This window comes from Diachasmimorpha longicaudata, chromosome 17 (genome assembly GCF_034640455.1).
Source record: "Diachasmimorpha longicaudata isolate KC_UGA_2023 chromosome 17, iyDiaLong2, whole genome shotgun sequence".
Taxonomy (NCBI): domain Eukaryota; kingdom Metazoa; phylum Arthropoda; class Insecta; order Hymenoptera; family Braconidae; genus Diachasmimorpha; species Diachasmimorpha longicaudata.
Genome location: NC_087241.1, coordinates 4,671,708 through 4,689,671, shown reverse-complemented (window position 1 = coordinate 4,689,671; position 17,964 = coordinate 4,671,708). Strand labels below are relative to the sequence as shown.

The window sequence follows — 17,964 nt, the reverse complement described above, 5'->3', positions numbered from 1 at the left end:
CGCCAGCCAAATTGTCCTAGCTATGATATTTCCAAAGATATGGGCAAAAAAAGGGTTGATCCCAAATCCGGGCCCTTTTTGCTCTAGGAGGCCCAGAAGCCGAGAAAAACGCGAAAAACGAAAAAATCGGAAATCCTCTCACGAGGTGAATGCCGTATTGTATTTAAAGTCTAACTTTTGAGGAATTCGTGGCATCCGTGGAGTTGTTGAAGAGGATGGGTTTCATATTTATATGAGAGAATGTTTATCTAGTCGTGCCTTTCGGCGTGTCATCGATCAGGCGTCAGCCCTTTGGGCCCGCAGCATTAAAAGGAGAAACGTCACAGAGTTCCCAGTGAAATTCATGAATTCCTTACCAGTCAATTAGGTAACTCAACAATGGGATAAAAATATTCGTCAGAATTCCAAAGGAAATGCACGGTCGAGGGAATTTAATTAAAAAATCTACCGGTCGTTAGAAAATCTTAATGGATTTCTGTCGGAGTTTCTGGTAGTTTTCGAATGACTTTGTTGAAATGGTCACCAGAAAATATTTGAAGAGAATAATTTATTGACGGAAATAATTTTTTTAGGGACATTTCAGTAAGATCGATGGAAAACAAATAGAAAGTTGAATAAAAATCGAAGAGTATTTTCTAACGCCCTCACTGGGGTTCCCCATTAATGTTTTTGTGCCTATGGTGAGGCAATCCTGGTTGAAAAAGACGACCCAATAGTTTTTTAATATCATCTACAATCTGGGTGAAATAAAATTTTCATACTTCCCTTTCCAGTGAAATCTCCCACCTGTTTAACTCTTCAGGTCTATCTTCCTCGACATACGTGTAGAGTCAATCGTGACACTACGTTTTCAGAAGCTCTTAGAAACTCTCAAATTGAACTCAGACCTACAAATGTGTGTGTGGAAAAATTAATTGAAAAGTCTAGTGTTTTCTTTAGGGACTTGAGGAAAAGTGTCAATCAGACCTCCTCCAACGAGTGCATAATTTTTTTCATTTCGCAACAGCAATTTTTAGTTTGAGAAGATGATAATCGGTGAATCGTCTTCGGAGAGCTCACCAGCCTGACAAAGTGTCTGGGATTGTGACACATCCGGTCGTGGATAAATCATGAGTAAAATTACCAGGGGTGGATTTTCCTCAGCTATTTCGACATGAAATTGTCTGTGAAAGAGGTGGACGAGTGACTGCTCACGGTATCCCAGGAAAGTCCAGTGCAAAATTGCAGTTGAACAATTGCCTTCGTGTTAGCGAATTGTCAGGGGAGTTAGTCTCCTCAGGTTTTCACTATCGAAACGCTGAGCTGTGAAATACTCTGATCTAATTTCGGTTTCCCTTTGATGAAAAGTCACTAAAAATAACAGTGATGAGCACTAAAGAAGTGATTGGCTGATCGTGATCAGGTGGTTCTGCAATTCACCCAAAATTCTGATTTCAATTTTATGATTTTACTGAATTAAAAAATCACGATGAATCCATCGCTGATAAGAATCCTGATCTGTGCGAAAAATCTGTGCAAAAAAAATTATTCCACTTTTGTCCGAGAGTTCGACGACCAAGTGCTGTCCCATGTCCGGCCGTATTCGGAAATCCCGGGTCCGAAGCCGGTCCCAGTGTTCGGGAACACCTGGAGATTTATTCCATACATTGGTGAGTCCCAATTTTCCTATTACAATGGAATCACAGATTATCATAGACTAAGTCGGCTCAATTCCAAATAAAAAAATTATATTTTCATTACAAAATCATTTTCAATGATTCGTAAGGTGACTTCAACATTCAGGAAATCGCCAAAGTATCGACCCGCCTGTTCACCGATTACGGTGATATTGTAAAAGTCGGGGCCTTAATGGGCCGCCCAGATATGGTGTTCCTGTACGATGCCAACGAAATAGAGCGAATTTTTAAACAGGAAGAAAAAATGCCCTATCGTCCCTCGATGCCCTCCCTCAATTACTACAAACACGTCCTAAGGAGAGATTTTTTTACCGAAGATTACTCAGGAGTTATCGCTTCGTAAGTTCACTCCAAATTCATCCTAACAAGGACCTTAACACTTTCACAATTTTTTCCTTTCGAGAATAAAATTGTTTTCACGAAAAAGCAATAATTCTCGATTGTCCTCGAGACTCGCTAAAATATTGCCCTGAGCAAATGACAATAATTTTACTAATTACCCTATGTTAATTGTTATCACTCAGACACGGTGAAAGTTGGTACAAATTTCGCAGCAAAGTACAGCAAGTGATGCTTCAGCCTCGAATAGCAAATATGTACGTTGGCGCCATTGAGGAAGCCAGCATTGCCTTCATCAAAAGGTCGTTAGCTTATCCTCCCTCTAATTAGTATTTAAAAATACCGCAACCTCAACAACAACCTTTTATTTATCTCCAGAATCATGAACATTAAGGATCGCCAGGACGAAGTCCCCGAGGACTTTATCAACGAAATCAACAAATGGGCCCTTGAATGTGAGTCACTGATCACTTGTTTCATCTTCTCGCGCGCTGTAATTATTGTGTCTGTAATTAACGCATTGTTTTAGCCATTGGACAAGTTGCACTGGACCTGCGGCTCGGGTGCATGGACGAGAACGCTAATTTTGAGACTCAGCAACTCATTAATGCTATTCACACTGTCTTTACCAATGTGGGAATTCTGGAGCTGAAAATTCCGTTTTGGAAAGTTTTTAAGACACCCACGTGGAATTCTTGGGTCGAGGCCTTGGACGTTATATTCAAGTTAATTATGAGAATTCAAGTTTGATTTTTTTACTCGCAGAACAGAGTCTGTTTTTGTGATTATTCTGTCCAAAAGGGGGAAGTGTGAATTGCCACTTAGACCTCTTCCTTAATTAACTTAAATTGTAGATTTTTAATGGATTCGAGATCTGATATTTTTTTGTTATAGCGACCCATTACAATCAGAAAATACCCCAGTGATAAATTGTTTACCAATCCTAGGAGCTAGATAAAATATAACAATGAAATAGCTTAGTAATCATGACAGTACTTTTTATCCTTTCAAAGTTGTTCCCCTGCCCTATTTTTCATGTGTTGTCCTCTACATCTCTCGCTTAATTATTCCCCAGCTTTTCGACGAAGTACACGAAACTAGCTCTCGATAAATCCAGAAATCACGAGAAAGGGCCTGAAGATCTATCGCTTTTGGAACGAGTCCTAAAAATTGACGGTGACAATGGACATAAACTAGCAGCGGCCCTCGCACTGGATCTTTTTCTAGTTGGCGTTGACACTGTCAGTATTTTAATGCATCAAGAAAGATAATTTCCTGACAGCTCTGTAAAATTTTTGAGTCAGTGTAATTAAGAAACTGATTGGATTTCACTGGTATTAATTTTTAGACCGCCACAGCTGTGGGATCGGTGCTGTACCAGTTGGCTCGACATCCGGAGCAACAGGCGATTCTGCATGACGAGTTGGTGCGCATTCTCCCAGAAGGAGACATGCAAATCAATCGCAAACACTTGGAGGATTTGAAGTATGTGAAGGCATGCATAAGAGAAACATTAAGGTAATGGAAAAAAAATTGTATAACTTTTAGGAGTCGCTGGAGACACTCTTATCTCTGCTGGACCCTTGACAATAAATAATTATTCATTTTTCTTTCAACCTGTTCAGGATGTACCCCGTGGTAATTGGCAACGGTCGCTGCATGACGAAAGACACGATAATAAAAGGCTACCACATTCCTAAAGGCGTGAGTACATAATCCCCGATTAATTTAATAACTGGCTGACGTGCAATGAATGATTGTTGCGTTCCATTGACAGGTCCAAGTTGTCTTCCAACACTACGTAATCAGCAATCAGGAAAAATATTTTCCCCGCAGCAATGAATTTCTCCCTGAACGATGGCTCCGCGAAAGTGAATCCCGACATGCGTTTGCTTCGCTGCCATTTGGATATGGAAGACGTATGTGCCTGGGGAGACGTTTTGCTGATCTTGAGTTGGTCATGGTCATAAGCAAGGTATTGTCTCCCAAAAGAGAAACCGAACAGTAGTCACGTAGTCATCAGAGGCTTCTGCTATCTCCGATGAAGTCAGTCTGGGGGACAGGAATCGGGGAGAATATTAACTGCACCTTTATTTGCACTGCAACTACATTTTACAGTAATTGCCACTAAAATGATAATTAAATTTCCCCCATTAAGGATCGACAGGGTCACGAGTTATCAACAATGAAAATTATGAACCTCTCGATTTCTCTTGAATGGAGGCGTAGGCCCGAGGCTTTTGGAAGCTCTGGTCACGCTTTCGGGATTCAAGACAATAGTTATTTTCTCGCCTTCACTTCTACCCACAATCCCCGGATTATCCAAGTGCTGTTTGTTCTAATCCTCGGAGCTTGGACTTACGACTGGACTGAGGATCTGCGCACCTTTCGATGTGCACTCAGTCGTGAATAGTTTAACAATTTGATTCTTTCATATTTTTATTTTCCCTCATTTATCATTTAATGAAACTCTGGGGTGATTTATCTCCGAGGATCTTGAATTCTGTGACGGTCTGATAACTCCGACTGTTTTTTCCGTAATTAGATGATTTAAAAAGCGAGACAGCCGACTTGTGGATCAAATAATCTGATAATTACTGTGTGATTTTTTCATTTTTTGTTCCAGCTTTTACAGAGATTTAAACTGGAATATCGTCATGATCAATTGGACTATCATATTAATCCACTCTACACACCAAAGGGCCCGTTGAAAATCAAATTCATAGAGAGATGAAGAAGTTTAAATACAGAAAAATAAAATAGTTTTTAATATGTGATTTATAAAAAGAGTTTTTGTAGTTGTGTAACAATTTTATAATAAACAAACGTCTCATTTTTTGTACATTAAAATTCGGATAATGCAATTAGCAGGAAAATATATTAATTAGCGTCTCACTAATTTGAATTTGAGGTCTCCATCTGGTGCGTACATGAAGGTCACTCTGTACTTGAGGGGCTCGTAGTGATATTCCAACTTGTAATTTCGGATCAACTGAAATAAAAAAATATAATACATCGGAAAATTCGATCAATTGTTTTTTTTATTGAAAATCTGACTAGATAATCGATTCGATACCTTTGCGAGGAGCACTTGCATCTCGAGGTCGGCAAATCGTCGGCCGAGGCACATGCGTGCCCCGTGCCCATAGGGTAGGGAGGCAAAAGGGTGGAGTTTATCATTTGCACCCTCCTTGAGCCATCTCTCAGGTTTAAATGTCTTCGCATCCTTCACCCACTCCTCCATATTACCAGTAACGAGTGTCGGAAAGACCACTTGAACCTACAATTAACAATTTTCTTCCTGTTCATTAAGATATTCTTCGATTTCTACTGTCAAAAAATATTTAATATTATTCAGAACTTACCCCCTTTGGTATATGATAGCCACAGATAACTGCATCGTTCTGCAACGTTCTCCCATTTCCGATCACTGTTGAATATACTCTGAGAAAAATAATCGAAGAACAATAGATAAATAATTATTTAAAAAGAAATTGCTCGTCAGAAATACAAAACCTGTGGGACATGTGACAGATACCTAAATACTTCTCGAATGAAGGCTTTGGTGTACACAGCTTGATCCAAGTGCTTCGTGGTGAGTGGAACAGAGGGATCAGGAAGAATTTGCTTTAACTCCTGATGTACCTTCTCCTGTTCCTCTGTCCTCGTGGCCAGTTGGTAGAGAATTGAGCAAACAGCCATCGAAATCTGAAACAAAAATAATTTTATTACTAAAGACAGAATTTCTTCGAGTTTAAATAATTTCATTAATTTTACTTTAACTGAATTACCGTATCAATTCCAACCAGGATGAGATCGAGAGCCAGAATGTACGCAATTTTCGGGTCTTTTTCATTCGCTAGAATTCTTTCTATTAGCGATAAATCAGCTTCATTCACTGATTTTTTGTTTTTCAGTCTCACGAGAGCTGCATCAATGTGCTTGGTGCATATTCTAGGGGTGGAAAAACCAAACAATTGAGTCTTTAGGATTATGTTTTAGTGTAGTAACAAAGTCCTGTAATTACCAATTTATAAAAATATTTAATCACTTTTTTGCTTTGGTTATACTTCTCGATGATACTCACTCAACAAAAAAATCCATGTTCCTTACGTATCGAGACCACAAGGGCGTGGGGATGTACCTCCAGTACGGTGCCTTCAGCTCCAACTCCGCGACATTTCTCAACGCAAATTTAGCCGCGTCAATTATTTTCTGAGGCTCTGAATCGGGAGTTAAATCGTCGTCGAGGCACCCTAATCTCACGTCGAGGGCTACGCGTCCAATACCTGCATTTTATTTATTTATTTTTCAATGAGTTTGTTTGTAAATTTCATTCGCACTTTCGACACTTACATTCTAAAGCCCATTTATGAATTTCGTTGTCAAAGTCCGCAGGTACTTCATCATTTTGATCTTTGATTTTTTCAATTCTGTAATCATCGGTTCGTCAATTAAACATTATTATATAGAATTGGACGTCTGATTCTGAATTTTACGTGCACTTACCTTTCTATAAAATCTTGAGTAACCACTTCAATAGGCGTTATATATTTGCGTACGGTTTGGGGTTGAAGGACCGGTTTCTGAACACGTGTCCGAAATGACTTCCATGGCTCTCCGTGTCTATAAAATATAAATTCCAATTTTCCGAATATTTTCTTCAGTAGATCTGATAGCAACAATCGACGAGCAATTAAAATTATTATTCACTATCAACTCCCTAATGATTTTATGCACGATTAAAAAAAATTAATAAAAAACTAATTAAATTTCCGGGGTTTCGTACGACATTTTATTACTCGTAATGTCTCATGCTCATAATCTGAGTTTACGAGGTAGAAACGAGATATTATCGCTAATTTCCATGAACATCATTCATTAATTATCTCTCATGTTATTTTCCGAATGACCTCACTCAATTTTCGATTTCCCTACAGTAAAAAAAATTAGCGTCTGCCAAATCGCTTCTTAATGACCTCAAGAGAAATTCAATCAACGCCCCCCCATTTCTATTAAATATTTCTATCGTATGGGAACTTCAACTTCCCCTCTATTGACAAGACATAATTATCTGCACCTCTAACAGGGGCATAAGGCCCAGAATAAGACTAAAGAGGAAAGGAACTCGTACTCACACCCCCACAACGCCTCCCAGGTCCCCGAAGAAGTCTCTCCTCGCGACACTCTTATAGTGCACGAGACAGGGCATCGAGGGACGAAAGGGTGTGGGCCCTTCCTGTCTATACATTTTCTCAATTTCATCAGCATTATACACGAATAATAGATCGGGCCGGCCGATAAGGCCGCTGAGTCTCGTAATTTCACCGTACTCCTCGTGAAACATCTGCGAAATTTTCGCAACGTCACCGATTTCATATTGACCGATTACTGGAAAGAGACGCCAGGTGTTTCCGAGTATCGGTATCGGTTTGGGACCGGGTACCTCCTTGTAGGGCCTCACGTTGGATAATTCTGGGCAGTCTCTCTGCGCGGCGATCGCTTGATTGCACATTAATCTGACGATTGCGTCCACTTGACGGATCATTGGACGAGCAGATACTGGTGATAAAGCCATTGTTGATGATCTAAAATTATAATTACAGACACATAATGAGTTACATTCATCATCGTCATTCATAATTCTTCAAAAAATCCGGCGAAATTCCCCGAGAATTTCCCCGACTCCGATTGTTCCCCGAGAATTCCGTAGAGAATATTTTAGCATTCAAAATTTTGGGAGCCTTTCATCTTACACCTGTTCAGAAACCCATAAACTTTTCTATCAAAATGGTCGTTGTGACCCTCCGGTTGCAATAAATCTCTCACACTATTTCCCCTTGAAGCGATCAGTTCAGAAAACAACTAAAAAACATTTTTATAACATAAATAACCGGCAGTCACAGTACGAAAAATAAAACGATGATTTCTCTGAAAACCTCAGAGGCCCCTGAATTATTAAATAATTAATGCTGCGCACATGCGCGTGAAATTGAGTGTGTCTGCACCTTGACCAAATTTCGAATGAAATACCTCGCGGGGACTTTCACTTCTTCCCGTCTCCGTCACAAATCTCCTCCACGAAAAAAAAAAAAACTTCTCAAATATTACAGCTCTCGCGTAAACGCACCCAAACAATTGCGATCCACTTTCTTCGCGTTCTATTGCAAAATTACCCCCAGGTAGCCGATGGAGACAATGGGAAAAGGTACAGGCGGTCCATCGGGCTCAGGTGTAATAAAACTGTCCCGTTATTAAGGGGCACTCAGACAGGCAATATCGGTATTTATACAGCTCTCTGTTTAACTCTGCGAGCATACGATTTCGACGATCCTCAGGTATCACTTGAAATTCCCGAATTTACCCTGGTCTAGTGTCAATATTACACGGCGAACGATAAAACCAAGACTTCACCTATTGTTTGATGCGAATGGAATCACTGGGCGAGTGGTGCTGTTCACCAGCAACGGGAGATCGCTGGGAAACTGCTGGTGAACCGCGGATACCGGGAGATTGGAATAAAAACCGACACTGGAAGTCCCCCACTTTGATACCCTCACTTCCACCTCCAGGAGAACGTCACGACGGAATTAAAAATTCAGAGGGGAACTAGCGAAGAGGAAATGACGACCCGAAAGACAATAAAATTACTAGAATTAATTATTCTAGATATTCTAATTATTAATTTCTAGAATTAATTATTAGAATTTTTACTCACCTCCAAAATTTACTAAAAAAATTTCAACCCCTTCGACTTCACGATTTAAAATTGGGCCTTCCATGCACCCCCCCCCCCCTAATTACAAATCATTATTTGATTGACCTCCAGCAAATCATTTATTTCCCCTCGGATTCAACTTGACATAGAAAGTTCCAAGGAGATATTATCTACCTGGTCCAGTACGTACCAATGACAACTGATTTATGAATGTTGTCCAGAAGTTATTGAAAGGGTAGTGTCATTGAAATCCATGAGCCTCCATTCATATTCATCCTGAAACAATCAGATACCAGTGGACTACGCAGATGCCCTCAAGAGGAGGCGGAGGGGCAAAACGCACGATGGGGGGTCCTCGTCAATTATATTGCAGTTACTTGACAGTCCAACTACAATACCATAATTGACAATTGAGAAATACGTACCGTCATTCTGAGCTCGAGGGAAACAGAAAAACAACGTGGCCATCAGCTGTGGGGAATGAAAATTTAAAAAATATTTATGGGTAATGGAGTGTTAGTCTGTTCCATCTGTGGGGAAAATTTTCTGAATGTGTAAGTCCACCTCCAACTGCCCCAAATAAACTTCTTCAGTTCCATAATTCTATTTGGGAATTCACCGAGGGGATAGTTTATGAATTTTAAGACATGTGTTTTTAATTTGAGAACTTGGAGAGAGATTTTGATTATCTCCTGGAGAATTCTATTCCACAGGAAAAGTCCGTCGAAATTTTGGCATTAAAAATAAAAAAAAATGGGCCAAAGTCCCAGACAAATGCATTAAACTAAATCCTCTCGCGAAGATCCTCAAGATCCAGGTAAACTCTCGTTAGAAAGATAAACAATTGAAGCAGGAGACTATTTATGAGCTTTTCGCGTAAAGGGTGCCACATAAAAGGTTCTCGAGGTCGTTGTCCAGACGCAGTGGACGTCTGGGGAGCAGAACTCGGGAATTCCGAACTCCTGCTCCTGATCTATAATTTACATGGAGTCGTGTCAATCCATTTTCTCTCACAGATTTTTTTTCGGTATTGAAATAATTTCTACAAGAAATTTTATTTACATTAATTTTTAGTCTTTTGAATACACAATTGATCCTTCCTACCAGAGGACTATTCTAATAGTCCACGAATTCAACGGGTCCTGATGATCTCCCGCTAATTTTCAGGAGATGAAGAAGATCATTGCTATTGTCTTCGAAAAATATTCACAATTTCCATCAGGAAAGTGCGATGAACATTTCCTAGGCATCACAGTCTTCTGGAACTTCTTAAGGGACTACAATCCACGCCAATCCCCCAGCCCATCCCCTGTAATCCCTATAATAAATGTTCCCCTCAGTTTGAGACTCGTTGACAAGCTCGTCGGAACATTACCACAGGTAAGACACCCTAATCGTCGGACTAGGTCCCCAAAAGCAGCGTCGAGACATCATTTTGCCAGAGGGATTTCGTCCCAAGTCCCTCATTGGTGAGAATCCACCCCCACCGCTTCCTCCCACCCCCCAAAACTCCTCGAAGACAATTTAGATCATTAAAGACGTTGAATCCGTCCCCAGTTGCAAATTAAACACTGAAGAGCTCACAAGCACTAGTTGGCGAACAAAAATTTCGATTTACTGAATAAAAAATCGAATTAAAAATTTTTTTACTCTCTACGATTTACAACGTATTTTATTGTGTATTTTATTTCTATCAATATCGCGAAGTGAATCATTCAATGGATCTCTCTACGTCCTGGATAGTGCAAAATATGTTCCCAACAAATGACGAGAACAAGCGAGGAGATTCCAGCCATAACAGGCGACTGACCGAAGCAGAGGTCAGGGTACGAAAATCTCTGGAGAAGCTCTCTATACCAGAGTGGTACCTCAATAATTCCTCAAAACCACCGAAGATCCTGGTGAATAAATCGTGCTTCGAGAATCGTCCTGCACCCTGGAAGGATTTTAAGAAAAAGTGCTCCACATCTACAATTGTGAATGAAAATCGTAAAGGTGAATAAGTTATTTATATCATTGGTATCAGTGGTACCAAGAATTTGTTGCAGAACTTTCGTGTATCGGCAATCCTCGGCAAAGACACTCGATTCCCTTTCGAAACTCTCATATTTTCTAGAAGAAAACATATTGCTCTACCCCTGGACATTATTATTAATTTTTCTAAGTCAATGGATAAAAATTATAGACCATTACTGCACGCGATAAATTAATTATAAATAATCGACACACGCGAAACCCATTTTTCAAAACAATAATTCTACGTAAACGGTCTTTTGACAAAAAAACACATATTTGCACGTTCAACCCCCCCCCCCTCACCCTCGCGGCTATTTTCTCCCCTGAAATTCTTATTTCCGTCGTCGTTTGCCTCCAGAAAGCAACAAATGCTTGATCGACATGGAGAATTATCCCAGCGTATGTAAGCTCTACCGTCAGGTGAAAAACGGTGACTTCGTTCCGAAATCTCCAAACGATTCAATGATCGCTCACAACGGAACCCTCGAGCGCAAGTACACGAAGCCGAGGAAGCGCTTGAACAACAGCGGCACCTTTCCCCGAATGTCGGTCTCCAGAAAAGTCCAGAACATCAATATAGTTCTGCCGTCTCCGAAGGTGGACCTGAGCATGAACGACTCGGCCGATTCGACGTCACTGACGGGACCTCCCCTGGCAGAATCAAGTGGAATAATGATCACCGATCTGGACGATCCAGACCCGGAGTACCTGCGCATCCGACGTCGGCCGTACACCAAGGACAAGGCTAGTCCCCAGAAGTTGGAGAACACTGATAGCTGGATCCACTGCAGAACCCCAGACTCCGCGGCTTCGCACTCGACTTTGAAGACCCGACCATCATCCACACCAAAGGGTTCCCCCAACTCGGTGTACTCAGCCTCACCCTTGGGGTCTCCCCTGTGCAAGCCAATTCCTCGGGAATCCGCCCTCGCGTTCCCGGACGCCATCTCCTCCTCACCGATCATCCAACCGGTTCGTCGAGCGCCTCTCCAAGCCCGGAGGAGATCGCTGGTGCCCCGTCCGCCAGTGACAGCCGCTCCACCACCTCCAGGACCCCAGCCCCAGCTCCCCAAACCTCCCCGGACGGTAAGCACTCCTGGATCCTCTTCCCCTCCACCAAAAGCCATTGCTCCATCCCCTCGGGAACCATCCCCAGCACCACGTCCTGTCAGTCCCTTGAAGGAGCTCTACCAATGTCACAACTGCGGAGCCGACAACGTGCGGATGCGTATGATGGCGATGTCCCTGGTGAACTCCCCCAGGACATCTCCAACCTTTGGCAGCCCCCTTGTGTCGACGAATCAGAAGAACTCACGACCCAGCTCGCGATCATCCACCGTGGAGGAGGAGGAGGAGGCATTTATCGTGTCCTCGAGGAAGTCGACAGCGATGGAGAATATAATAAGGAAGGAACGAAGGAGCGATACTTCTCTGATTCGTGATATCATCGACGAGTTCGAGGAGAAGTGTAGGACCTCCCCCAGGCCCAGCTCCACCTCACCAGGACCCACGACATTCGTGGAGAAGCTGGTGAAGGCTCTGGAGAGACATGACACCAATGAGGATTACGATAAATATCTGAACTGCCACCGGGAGACGGAGGTTTACAGCAGTGAGGGCAGCAATGAGAAGGGTCATGAGGGAGGAAGTGAGGAGAGTAGTGATACTGATATGAAATCAACGGCGTCATCGACGTCCCTGAACTTCAAGGACTCTGAGAGTGGCAGTGAGTCTGAGTCGAGATCACCAACCTTGTCATCTGAACCAGATTACGACTGGCTGATGAAGGCCAAGGAAGCGGAAGAGGAGCTCAAGGACAAGGAGCCGGAGGAGGAGGAGGACGAGGACGTCTTCTGGGTTCCAGTGGATATGTCAGTCTTCGAGACCAATTCAATGTTGAGTATGGGTTCCGCAGCCCCGGAAGTGGAGGAGCCAGCTTTCTATGAAAGTCCTATTAGCCCCCAGGAAGAGCTTCCAACTTCTGAGTGTCCGCAATCCCAGGGGAACTGGGAGAATACACCGACGATAAACAAGAGCTTGCTGGAAGGGAAGTTATTCAAGATTGATGAATCTGGGATTCTTGACCCGGGGATTCTTGACTCTGGGTATTCTGACAGGTCCACCAAGTCGTGCTTCACGGATTTTGGTGTATCGTGCTCGGATTTCGAATCGAATCAGAGCCACAGTGACTTCGAATCCGTCACTGGGACCTACCCCAGGGCCAGCAAGGGAGTGGAAGGGAGAATGAGTTCTCGGGGGAGTCCGCTAGGGTCTAGAGGCTATCATCAACGTGTGATTAGACGATGAAAAAATTTATTATTACTTAAAAACAATTCCACAATTAAGAGGTCATCTTAATTGATTGGTAATTGTCAGTCAAATTTTTTCTAGTGATGGTTTTGTTCTTCTTTTGTATCCAGTGTCTGAGTACTTAAGATGAGCAGAAGTTATTGACTTTAGATCCTAGGGGGAACGCGGGTCAGGGATTTTTTAAATAAATCTCTTGAGTTGCTCGATAAATTTACAAGAAAATTATTTCAGACGAAAAGTAATTTAGTTTTTGAAAAATGACGAAAAGAAAATGTATTAGGATTATTAGACGTGTGGAGACTAGTCGACGAGACGTGGGATAGAATTATCTGGCAATGATTTCTAGAATTAAGGGTTAATCTTAATTAATCGTTCATTGTTGCTCAAATTATGTCTAGTGATTTTTTATTTTTTTTTTCGTTTATTGCAGAATTTCTGAATTGAAAAATCGCGTTGAAAGGATTCATCCTATTTTCTTATTCAAGATATTTTGGAGAGGATGGAAATTATTTTTGTGGGACCTATTCTCACTTATTTCAGAAATGCACAGAAATTGTTTTTTTATTAATATAAGAAGATAATAATGTAGGGCTAATTATTCAGAAGATACTACTGCTTTTCGACTTATTTAGTTTAGCAATATTTTTTTTCTTTGAAAAAACTGAGTGTTTCACTCCGAAAAAATTGTTTCGACTAATTGATAAGATAATTCTACAATTAATTTATAAGAATGTTCCGGTAAAATCATTTGTAAGGGTATGGCTTGTCATTCATTAATAATACCGTAAAAGCATTTGTAAAAAAAATTGTTTGAGCATTTTATACTTTATTTAAGAACATTATTTATCATTTTCTCAAACAAACTATTAAAATATAAAAATAAACAAAACCATAAAGTGAAAAAAAAACATGAAAATTATTTATTTCATATCCAACGTTGAAAATCAAAGAAAAAATTACTAGTTATTAACAAATAACATTGAATAATGGATACTTCCCCTCCTCCAATAACTATGAAAGAAAATATTTGCAAAAATTAATCCCGACGATAAAAGAGAAGATTACTTCAACTAAATCATAGTTGAACTATTATAAAAAAAATGGTGTTCAACTCAATTGAACCCACGACGTCATGTTAGAAATCAGTATAATCTCTACCGAAACGATTAAACCCTTGGGTACCCCAAGATACTGAAAAAACAAACTATACAAGTAAAAAAAGCATCGTGAATATTCGTTAAATCCACTAGAGAATAACTCATGTAAAAAAATAATTTTTTTTTCTCCTTCCTACGACAACAGGCCCTCCTCTACGAGTTGGGACTGAATCTCTGGTAACTTAATCTGATACTCGTCCCCATCGAATCCAGCAATTTCGACTCGATACGTTTCATTCTGCAGTAGCAGAGCCTCCAGTCTCGCCAGCACCTGTTGTGACACCTCACCAGTAGATTTATCAATGAAATCAAGAATAGTGCAGATGCATCCGAATGCCTCCGGTTTCAAAAAATCACGCGTCATCTCCCTCATGTCAGTGTGTCGAACTTCTGACAAATTCCCAAAATCTAGGAAGAAAACGAGAGCCGACGAGGCTGTTGAGTTGGGATCGATGCAGCAGCCTCTGTACCACTGTCCATCCTCGAAGAGAGCGATGCAAAGTTCGTTGTTACGTGGAATGTAGTGGCTGGACGATTCACAGTACTGTTTCATCATCTCCGGCATAACACTGGTCACATGAACAATCATTTCGGTATCTTCTCGTGCAAATACAAACTTGCAGCCTGGCTGGATGGTCTCGAGAAACAGAGCAGAAACAGTCTCACCATTTTTACCAAGTGTTCCAGTTGCCATGTGCTCCAACATGAAGCACTCAGTGCTGACCGGTTGCAGTACGATATTTTCCTGTTTCTCTGGCACCACCGGTGCTTCCATGACTGACGAAGCTGGTGATTGTGCTGTTGACGATTGACAACCTTCATTTTTTCCCTCACGCTCCCACGTTGGTGTCAGGAGCAGATTGATTTGATCATTCAAAGTTTTTCCTGTTGCCGGGCTCGTGAGAATCACGAGATCTTCGTTCCGGAGAGAGCTCTGAGGCTCATAGACAAATTCCTCCTCATTGGCGACAGCATTTGCCAGGCGAAGAACAGCCTCTTCAGTCGGAGGGCTTGTCTTGATACCCTGGAGTTTCACTTTCTTTACGCAGCAGACCTCACTCATCAGGTATTCCGGCATTGCTCTCAGCTTGTCCAGGCTCGTTATCTGAATATTACCATAATCACTGTAGACTATTTTCACTTGTTTCGTTTCGGGGTCTGAGGAAATCACCATAGCCCTGTAGTAGTTGTCATCCTCGAATTTAGCTAACACGTAATCAGCAGATTGTGGAAGGGATTCTAATGCTGGTGATGTCAAAGCGCACTTGGCTACCTCCTGCATCAGACGATCATGCCTCTCAACCTCTTCGGGCTCAACACTACGAAGGAACATCAGACTGGGACTGCGGTATGACTGGATAATGACCCTGGTGTTGTTTTTCAATGTCATTTGTTGGACAATTTTTTTGGCATTTGATGAAGAGTTCTGTACCTTTCCCTGCCCTGTGGCATCAATTTTTGTGCCAACAGTCTTTGTCGATGGAGTGTCCACCTCAGGGGATTCTACTTCCCATGGAGTCCATTCATTCAACTGCAGTCCTGTGGTTACGATCCCCTGATCATTCTTCATGTCCACCTCCAACACAGCTCCAGCTGCGGTGCTGTTGATCGCAGTCACGTCTAGTTCCACGACACTACCTTGCCGAATGGTAAGCAGGGACTGGCCTGAATGAGCATTCATTATGATTGAGAAAACACAAATATCTCTGTACTTCGGACTCAGGGGAATTATTTTCTCTACAAATGTGACAATGGTGGCTTCGTCGAGAGAAGCAATCTCAATGCTTGGTGGTTGATACTTCAAGACATAACCACGGGCCCAGTACTCGTCATGTGGTTTCTTGATTGCAACCAACTCGTCAACCTTTGGCACATAACTAGGGTAGCTCGATGCTCTCCCATCACAGTCGTCCTTGAATGGAGTCAACAGACTCTCGAAAATGGCGTGGACGGCATCGAAAGTCACGACAGCTCGCACTGAGCTGGAGTTAACATGAACAATTTCGGCCACAAGTTTTGTTCCAGCAGTGATAGAACTCAATACACTGGAGAGTCTCTGAGCTGTTGGAGCATCTGGTGGAGTTGCAGGAACAGGGACTGTCGCAACTGGCTTCTTCTCCTCGAATCTCTCCACATTGATAACGCAAACACCGTCATCAATGTCGAGACTGATTTTTTTGACTGAAATCACGGAATCAATTTCAAGATCTTTGGATTTGTTGGAGAATTTCTCTGGAAGTCTGATCAGCTGTGAAAATCTCGGTGGCTCAGCCAATGCCCCAATGTCCCTGAAACCACTGCCTGATGGCACCGCCTCATTCGTACCCCAGTCTATGTAATCGACAACTGTAGGATTGAAAGACATAACAAGCCCTCGATGCCAGATGCGATCATAGATCACTCCATAGATCTTCCCAATGACTGGTTCATCAACTGGCGGACACTGCTGAATGCTCTCATTGAGCTTCTGCATGAGTTCAGCAATTCTCTCATTGTCCTCAACCTTCTGAACGAAGAATAATACTCCAGCTTCCTTGACAGACGTAATCAGGACATCAGTAAATTTCGCTGAGGGAAGGAAATTGTCAGCATTGGATCGAGTGATGATATCAGTATGACTATCTCTGACTCCATTAGTGACTTTCAGCGGTTCTGATGGGACTGTGTCGACGTTCTCCACAGCTGGTTTCGAAATTTCTTCAACATCAGGTAAAAGACTTTGTTTCACTTGTGAAGTGACAGTTGGTACTGGGGCCTGAGGTGTTTTCCCAGTAACAGTGTTCGTTGCACTAGGTTCCATGACTATCTTGGGAAGTCGCAGAGGTACATCCTTCTGCTGTTTCTCCTCCACTTCCTGAATTTCATAAGTTGACTGACTCGTCTGCTTCCCCACTTCCCCTGCCCCAACTGGCTGCGGATTCACCAAAAGGGTCGCAGTCACCCCCTCGCTGCAGTGGACTGGCTGGTGAGAGTTAGCACCGACCAGAGGAGGAATTTTTCCACACTGCTCCTGATGTTTAGACCAGTCAGCTGCCTGACAGGCTCTGCTGCAGTAAAATCCCTCGCACACAGAGCAGCACAATGTTGTGTCTCTCGAGCAGCGCAAGCATTCTCCATAATCATTTTTGCATTGATCTGATCCATACTGGTAACACCCTGAGTGTCGAATCTCGTAGATCCTGGCAATGTCATTGATTATTCCCGGACGTGGCTCTGATATGTTGTACAAAGTGTACCCTCTGCCCATCGTTACGTGCCTACGTCCAGCGGCGTTGACTGTCAGGGACCCTCTCGACCACAGGGCATTTGTCTCTGGATATTCAATTCTGTCGTAGGGATAGTGCAAGAAATTTGGGGGCACTGAATGAGCTGGAGCAATGTCATATTCTTGTGGAGGAAATTTATTTCGCAGTAATCCAATGGGGGAATCGTGGAGTGGGTGGTGAGAGCAAGGGCCACTCAATACGTGATCTTGCTTCATAAGTGAGGGAATTGGAGGTGAAAAGTCAGTGCGTAGCTCAGTTGTCTGGAGCTCCTCGAGCCTAGTAAAAGCCTTTTCCGTTTTCGTTCGACGAAATTGGACCTTCAGGTCCAGGGGAGGCTTTCCATCCAGCGATCTTATGGCATCTTCTGCTTCAGCGTAGGTTCCATAGGAAATAAATGCAAATTGTCCCTCCGTGGGGGCTATTATCGCCTTCACGGTTCCATATTTCTTGAAAATCTTCGAAATTCCATCCTATATTTACGA

At 42.2% G+C, this 17,964-nt stretch overlaps 4 protein-coding genes across 8 annotated transcripts in view; 2 read left to right on the top strand and 2 right to left on the bottom strand.

The window, feature by feature from the left end:
• Nucleotides 1-545: 545 nt before the first annotated feature.
• LOC135170669 (probable cytochrome P450 49a1) lies at nt 546-4,900 on the top strand. Its single transcript, XM_064136691.1, has 10 exons — nt 546-1,649; nt 1,766-2,015; nt 2,201-2,317; nt 2,394-2,470; nt 2,545-2,740; nt 3,091-3,256; nt 3,364-3,533; nt 3,641-3,719; nt 3,793-3,990; nt 4,642-4,900. Exons 1-10 carry the CDS (start codon nt 1,469-1,471, stop codon nt 4,747-4,749), a joined length of 1,542 nt encoding a protein of 513 aa, XP_063992761.1. The 5' UTR covers nt 546-1,468; the 3' UTR covers nt 4,750-4,900.
• The window catches only part of LOC135170668 (probable cytochrome P450 301a1, mitochondrial), a 21,720-nt gene continuing 8,531 nt past the window's right edge, over nt 4,776-17,964 (bottom strand). The window contains exons 1-10 of one of the 5 annotated variants that reach the window (XM_064136686.1): nt 8,430-8,551; nt 7,154-7,603; nt 6,525-6,641; nt 6,372-6,448; nt 6,103-6,304; nt 5,807-5,969; nt 5,554-5,723; nt 5,381-5,459; nt 5,092-5,295; nt 4,776-5,007 (exon numbers count right to left, since the gene is read on the bottom strand). In XM_064136686.1, the coding sequence (XP_063992756.1) occupies nt 4,900-5,007; nt 5,092-5,295; nt 5,381-5,459; nt 5,554-5,723; nt 5,807-5,969; nt 6,103-6,304; nt 6,372-6,448; nt 6,525-6,641; nt 7,154-7,593 (1,560 nt within the window). In that variant the 5' untranslated portion in view covers nt 7,594-7,603; nt 8,430-8,551 and the 3' untranslated portion in view covers nt 4,776-4,899. The other 4 variants (XM_064136690.1, XM_064136689.1, XM_064136687.1 and 1 more) reach the window with 4 other exon arrangements.
• Nucleotides 10,312-13,780, top strand: LOC135170662 (proteoglycan 4-like). Its single transcript, XM_064136679.1, has 2 exons — nt 10,312-10,728; nt 11,108-13,780. The coding sequence occupies exons 1-2, from the start codon at nt 10,452-10,454 to the stop codon at nt 13,054-13,056; spliced, it is 2,226 nt and encodes a 741-aa protein (XP_063992749.1). The 5' UTR covers nt 10,312-10,451; the 3' UTR covers nt 13,057-13,780.
• The window catches only part of LOC135170650 (uncharacterized), a 4,950-nt gene continuing 851 nt past the window's right edge, over nt 13,866-17,964 (bottom strand). The window contains exon 4 of the mRNA XM_064136654.1: nt 13,866-17,952. Coding sequence (XP_063992724.1) covers nt 14,350-17,952 — 3,603 coding nt within the window. The 3' untranslated portion in view covers nt 13,866-14,349. The remainder of the gene's footprint in view (nt 17,953-17,964) is intronic.